This window comes from Protopterus annectens, chromosome 8.part1 (assembly GCF_019279795.1).
Source record: "Protopterus annectens isolate FY-2018-M chromosome 8.part1, PAN1.0, whole genome shotgun sequence".
Lineage (NCBI taxonomy): Eukaryota > Metazoa > Chordata > Ceratodontiformes > Protopteridae > Protopterus > Protopterus annectens.
In genome coordinates this window covers 302,262,208-302,269,233 of record NC_056742.1, presented here as the reverse complement: position 1 = coordinate 302,269,233, position 7,026 = coordinate 302,262,208, and the positions used below count along the sequence as shown (strand labels likewise).

Sequence of the window (7,026 nt, the reverse complement as noted above, 5' to 3'; positions counted from 1 at the left end):
GGTATATATATATATATATATATATATATGTATGTATGTGTATATATATATATATATATATATATATATGTGTGTGTGTGTGTGTGTGTGTGTGTGTATATGCCCTCTCTAAGGCTAGGAACACATCATCTATGAGACCTGATTACATCCCAGGCTGCGTCCTACATGGGCTCCAACAAGAATTATCAACAGCATTGGGTACTCTTCAGTCATAGCCCGAGCACAGTCTTCATCCCAGCTGAATGGAAAACTGCCACTGTTATTCCCTTGCTCAAAGGTGGTGCCCCTCTGATCCCAGAAACTGTAGACCTGTTAGCCTGACTGGCCTTATCTGCAAGGCCGTGGAGAGAATCATCATGGACCTTATCAGCAAAGATGTAAGTTATCTCCAAACACTTGACCCTACTCAGTTTGGCTTTTCTAAGGGAGATCGTGCTTGTTAAACCTGGTGGACTTCTTCGAGACAGTCACCTAGGCCCTGGACGAGGAGAAATGTGTGCATATAGCCTACCTAGACTTAACCAAGGCATTTGACACTATCTCCCACTCGGGCATCATTGACCGACTCTCCCAGCTAGGTATCAACCCTTGTGTGATTTAGATAGGTCGCTAACTAGCTCACTGAGAAAAACCATGTAGTCAATATCGGGGTATCCGCCTCCAGCAGCAGACCTGTAACCTGTTTCACATGGATCAGTCCTGGGACCTCTACTGTTTGTAAGCTATTTCTCTGAAGTACACGCTAAAACATAAGGTCTGTGGCTGATAGTTTGCTGATGACTGCAGTTTGGGAGCTGTCATAGAATCTCTTCATGATGTCAACATCCTACAAGAGGGTCTTGCAGAAACAAATGATTGGTGCCAAAGTCATGGCCTTAAACTCAGTGCAAAAAAAAGTATCATCTTCCCTTTCGGTAAGGGCAGTATCCTTGCTAACTGCCACATCAATAGCAACACCTTAAGTAGGCATGCAGTGGTGAGAGACCTAGGCACACAGGTTAACAGCAACCTTAACTTTGAACACCATGTCTCCACAGTGGTAAGAACGGCATTCTGTATTGCTCATCTCATAAGTAAGGGCATTGCCTCCAGAAGAAAAGAAGTTATAACCTCCCCGTACTCTTCCTCATCAGGCCAGTAATTGAGTTACAGCATCCCTTTTGGTATGTATCTTTCCAAGCACCTGCAGCAATTGGAGAGACCACAAAGGTTCTTCACAAAGAAAATTCTAGGTCTTCAACATCTGTCCTTTGTGGATTGTCTGAAATCACTGTCACTTTATTCTGTTTCATACAGACTATTCAGAGGTGATCTTTGTCTTGCATGCAAGGCAGTCCCTTACCTGCATTATTGGAAATGATGCCTCTTTGCAAGTGAAATGGGACACTAGTTACTTGCTCTAAATACCTTAACTTGATATGTGCCATTAATAGAACCTGGTGGAGGGACAGATTTGTCTCCCAGAGGTTACCACACTTTTGGAACAGACTTTCACTTCATGTCAAACAGAGAACCTCATTGGCCCTCTTCAAACGCAACCTGGACAGTTGGATGGGTAACCATAAATGCACCCTTAGAGTTCCACCTTTGTCCCTCTTAGACAGGGACAATAGGTGCTGATTGTGGAAATGAAGGTAGAATTTGGCTAGGCTTCTAAATGCTCTAAGGCCATTAGCCTAATAACTTTCTGTGATCCTATGAACTGTGATCTAAGAAAGGACATTGTACAGTTGTGTAAGAACTTGACATAACCAAACATATCTTACTGATCACTGTCACGGTATTCCTTCCCACCCTGAAATCCCCTTTTCTGTCTTTGTTTACCTCTCTTTATGGACTGAAATGGAGTGATTCTCTGTCTTTGCTCATTGGTTACTGTAGTATTGTCGGGTGTCTACAGACTTCTTGGATGGAGATGGTCTGTGGGTATCTACCCAATTATCCACTAATGTATCCTTACTGGCATAGGTCATATGTTGGACACATGATTGTATGGAAGGTTTTGGTATCCCAGATTGACATCCCAGCTAGTGAGGTAACCCACAGCAGTTTGGAGTACTGTTGCAGTGATCAGTAAGACCTCTACTGTTATCAGGAGTTCTTACACTTTCCTAGGCATGTCAAAGCCCATTACTCTAGAACCACTGTAGTCACCACAACATTACAGAGCCAAGTGTGCAAGCTGTACTTGAGACAGCCACTTAGTCCTCTCTGTGCACATTTTGTAGAGAGAGTTGGGGGGGGGGGCATACAACACCCTTGGGAGCCAGGACAGGATTTGCCTCCGTTATCCTGCAGGGTTTACTATCCTAACAGATTTTTTCCTGCCAACTACCCGCTACTTTAAAGCTTTGAGAATCCTCTCAAACAGATAAGGACTACAACAGTGGTAAACAAAATACAGTTTTGTTAGAACTTGCCTTGAGTGTAGATGTTTGAGTGCAAATTCACTCTTGTGATCTAGTGTCCCTCCACCTTCCCCTTTTACTGTTTACCTAGCAGGATGTCCTGAGTCGGGTGGCTTCCCATCTTATCCATTTTCACCTTCCCTCTTATTCCGCTACCAGACTCGTATTCCTCTTTCACCTTGCTATATTTCCTGAAGAGGGAGGTTGGGAATTTCTTCTGTGGACCAGTGACACAGGGCACTGTCCATCTTGATACAGTGGGGCTTTATTCCATGTTCATCTCATCTGGTCTTGCCAAGGCTAGAAAGATCTGATGATGGCTTTTGCTGATGCCCATTTGACATCGACATTGGGAGGAAATTGGAAGAAGCTTTGGGTTGGAGGTAAAACTCTTAGAGTCCGGCAGAACATTCGGCCCACTTGTAGGCAGGATTTCCCAAAAAGTAAAGACTGTAACAGTAAATGGTAAGGTAAGCTCTTAACACAACTGTACTTTGAGTATAAACGCAGTAAAGGTCTGAAATGTGAAAAAAAAAAAACTTGTAGCTTTACCATAGAATTGCAGCAGAGCTTTGAAAAATGAAGCTGCTTGAATGCACAAAATTGGCAACTAATTTGTTCAGTACTAATTGCAACGTCTATCCATAATAGTTTTTGAATGCTTATCTTACTTTATAAGCCTTAGTGAGGATCAGACGCTGTGTTCTGTAGTGCTTTCTCCAAACTTTTAATAATTGCACCCCCCTTTCTTCTAGTTCATTCCTTTGGTACAGAAGATCGACCAACAGACCGGCCTTTTCCTCCTCGAGATGAAGTTTTTGAATACATTATTTTCCGTGGCAGTGATATCAAGGACCTTACTGTGTGTGAACCTCCCAAGCCTCAATGCAGTCTTCCTCAGGACCCTGCCATTGTTCAGGTATGAAATGTTATGTTGGGAAGTAACATTCATGGCATTTTCTTTGTATGAAAGAGTTTTTTTGGGGGGGGAGGTGAAGTTTCTATTTGTATAACTACCAATTTCATTCCCATTGTCAGCTGTCAAACTGTGTACTTCTGTTCAACCTGTTTTCATAAGCGATTTACCTTGGTAATTATCCCACAGCTGTCCTCCTGCTTCCTTATTGAAATGACCATACTTTTTCTTTTATAAATCCAGTGAATGCACTAAACACATTTACCTCACTCGTGATTGGTGACCTGTGAGCACCGTCTGGTTAAGTGACTTGTTCAGAGTTGCGCAGTACACCAAGAGACTGCAGGAATCGAACCCAAAACTGGCACACCAAGAATTGCAAGGTTCCTATTTTGTAAGTGAGTGCTGTTTAATCAAACATGTTTACCCAAAATGGCGAAATTCCGAAAGCACGGAACAGCAATCCCCCCCCCCCCCGGAAAAAAAATCACTGGGCTGTTTTCGAGACTTTGCCATTTCCTCTATGGTGGTGTGATCTTGGAGTTGGTATATTTAAGTGGGGGTGGGGGGACACATTTTGTTTTGTTTATTTATTTATTTTTTATCAGTAATTTTTTTCTCGGGGAAAAAAATCGCTGATCCGTGTGTTTAACATTTTGGATTTTCGAAGTGTTTGGGTTGATTATACAGCATTCGCAATTTCAAGGGTTCGCGAATACTATATAGACCCAGATTATATGATGATGCTCAGTTAGTAGCTTAGTTATACCATCCTGCATTAGACTGCCAGACAGTCTGTTGGGCTTTATTTTAATCTCAAGTCCCTTAGGTATTTGTTAGCTAATGCTGTCTACACTTTTGCTATCAGATATTCCATCTTTGCTAAGTTTGCTCCTCAAACTGGAATATACCTTATGATAGCATTCCATGTTCTAATGCTCTTACCCCATGTACAAGTTTTGCTGTTTCATCACACTGCATGAGTTTAAGAAGCATCACAATCTGTCACTTTTGAATAAACTTATTGCTTGCAGCTTTGGTGTTTCTAAGTTTTTGTAATGCAGATATTGTCCATCCTCATCTAACAAGTTGAAAAGTCATTATCCTAGAAAACTTGGGTTCCAAGAGCAAGATTTTCTCACCCTAAAAGAACTCTGCTTTTGACATAGTTACATAGTTTCTTCAAAAGTGGCTCTAGCAGTATTGGATGCTTTACCATTGAACTTGGAATGTCACTGATCTAATTTCAAAATATGCCTCTTATTCACTTAACATTCATCTTAGTCTTTAGATGTTGACAAAGAAATATTCAAACGTACCCATACCTGGACGATTGTCTAATTCAGGCAGAAAGCCAGGACATGCTACTAAATCATCTGGCATTTGTAAAGAAACTGCTAACCTCACTGAGGTACACCGTAAACGAAAAGAAATTTCATCTAGTACCCAACCAGCAAGTTGTATTCCTGGGAGCAAGTTTGAACACAACTTTCGAGATGGCTTACATTGTCAGACAAACAAGTTTATTTGACAGCCTACTTCAAACTATTGGCCACAAAGACCCAGCTAGCTGCAAGGAAAATCCTGCAAGCCCTGGGGTTCATGGCCTCTTGCATCCTAATTCCATGTGCAAGACTGCATATGAGGAAACTACAATGGTATCAAAAAAACCTATGGTGTCAACATTCTCAGGACCTGGAATCAGTGATTCCTATCATTCCTTGTATAAAGACAGAATTTCTTTGGTGGGCAGAGGCCTGCTACCACAACACGGGACTGCCATTCACTCTACCCCCCTGCTGCCCAAACCCTGGCAACAGAGGCATCAGACTATGCATGGGAGCCTCCCTTGGCAGAACAGTGCATTCAGGGCAAATGGAACCAGAGTCAAATGCACCTGCATATCAATCAAAAAGAAATGTTATCTGTACAGAATTCTCTGACAGCCTTCAAGGACCACATTCTTCCAGGATAATTATTGGTAAAGACAGACAACACCACTGTTATGTGGTACATAAACAAGCAGGGGGGAACCCACTCGTACCCTCTCTGCAGACTAGCCATGGGTCTGTGGAACACTGCCTTGAACTACCAAGTGCACCTACAAGATCAATTCCTGTCAGGCAAGCTAAATTCACTGGCAGATGACCTAAACAGAAATCTCATGGACCCACACAAATGGAAACTGGAACCAAAGATATTCAGCATTTTAAGAAACAAATGAGGGAACCCAGAGATAGATCTGTTTGCCTCCCCTCAGAACTACCAATTCGACAAATTCTGCACAAAGACTCCCCACAGACCAGCTTGGAAAGTGGATGCCCAGTCCTTCACCTGGGAAAGCCTCTCAGTTTATGCCTTTCCCCCTCTCCCTCTCCTCTCAAAAGTTCTACTAAAGCTGAAACAGGACAAACCAAGGGCAATACTGATTGCACCAGACTGGCCACGCCAGCACTGGTACCCTCTCTTGCGCGGTATGCCACTGCTGGAACCATGGCATCTGCCTCAGACCTCTTCCCTGCTGTCCCAACAGGAGGGCCAGATTCTGCACCCCCAGCTTCAAACTCTGAACCTTGCAGCCTGGCTAATTACCTGAGCTCTCCACTAGCATCCCTCAGTAAGCAGGTGCTAGATGCCATTCTGGAGGAAAGGAGGCCTAGTACTAGAAAATCTTATGCTGAAAAGTGGAAAAGATACTGTTCCTCGAGCCAGACTCGGGATGGGCACAACACTGCCCAGCTTACCGCATATTCTTCAGTACTTAACAGAGATGCTCCACAAGGGCCTTTCGTTCTCGTCAATTAAAATTCATGCCTCAGCCATTTCAGCACATTATAATACTGAGCCACACCTCTTCTCTCACCCTCTGCTGAAACAATTCCTCAGTGGTGCCAGAAATTTAAGACCATCCAGGAGAGCCCTACTCCAGCCTGGGACCTTAACTTTGTATTGGAAAAGCTCACTCTACCTCATTTTGAACCAGCTGCAACTGCAGAGTTGAAATTCCTTTCTTGGAAAACAGCCTTCCTTCTAGTCATGACTTCAGCAAGAAGAGTGTTTAAATTACAGGCCCAGGCAGTGGAGCCCTTCATCTTCCATGCAGACAGGGCGTCCCTCAGGACCTATCCTTCCTTTATGCCCAAGGTGGTATCCAGTGTGTCCCTTAATCAGTCCATTAATTTGCCAACCTTTTTCCTAATCAACAGAACAAAGGAGAATGAATATTACACTCTTTGGATGTGCACAGATGACTTAGTTTTTATTTTGACAGGACTAAGCCTCTCAGAAAAACTGAACAGCTGCTAGTTGCCTTTGCTGCAGGGGCAGAGGGGAAGGCCATTTCAAAGCAAACCATTTCTAAGTGGATAGGCCATTGCATTCATTTCTGCTATAAGCACCATAGAAAACCTACCCCACAGGGGGTAAGATCACATTCCACCAGGGCTGCATCTACCTCTACAGCCTTTCTCAGAGGTGACCCTACCAGGGACATCCTAGAAGCTGCTACCTGGAGCTCTGTACATACCTTCACCAAGTATTACCACTTGCCTATTTTTTCTAAATACAGAGCTGGTTTTGCCACTGCAGTTTTGCAGGGCTTAATAGCTGCACCTAATGCTCTCTAACTGCCTCCTCCCTTCCTTAGCTTTGGGAATCTACCCAAATGTTTGACTGCAACAGTGAAACACCAAGACCATAGTA

At 43.3% G+C, this 7,026-nt stretch overlaps 1 protein-coding gene across 1 annotated transcript in view; it reads left to right on the top strand.

Moving 5' to 3' along the window:
- LSM14A (LSM14A mRNA processing body assembly factor) overlaps window positions 1–7,026 on the top strand; it is a 612,302-nt gene that overhangs the window by 1,804 nt on the left and 603,472 nt on the right. Inside the window, exon 2 of the mRNA XM_044081890.1 lies at window positions 3,164–3,327. Coding sequence (XP_043937825.1) covers window positions 3,164–3,327 — 164 coding nt within the window. The remainder of the gene's footprint in view (window positions 1–3,163; window positions 3,328–7,026) is intronic.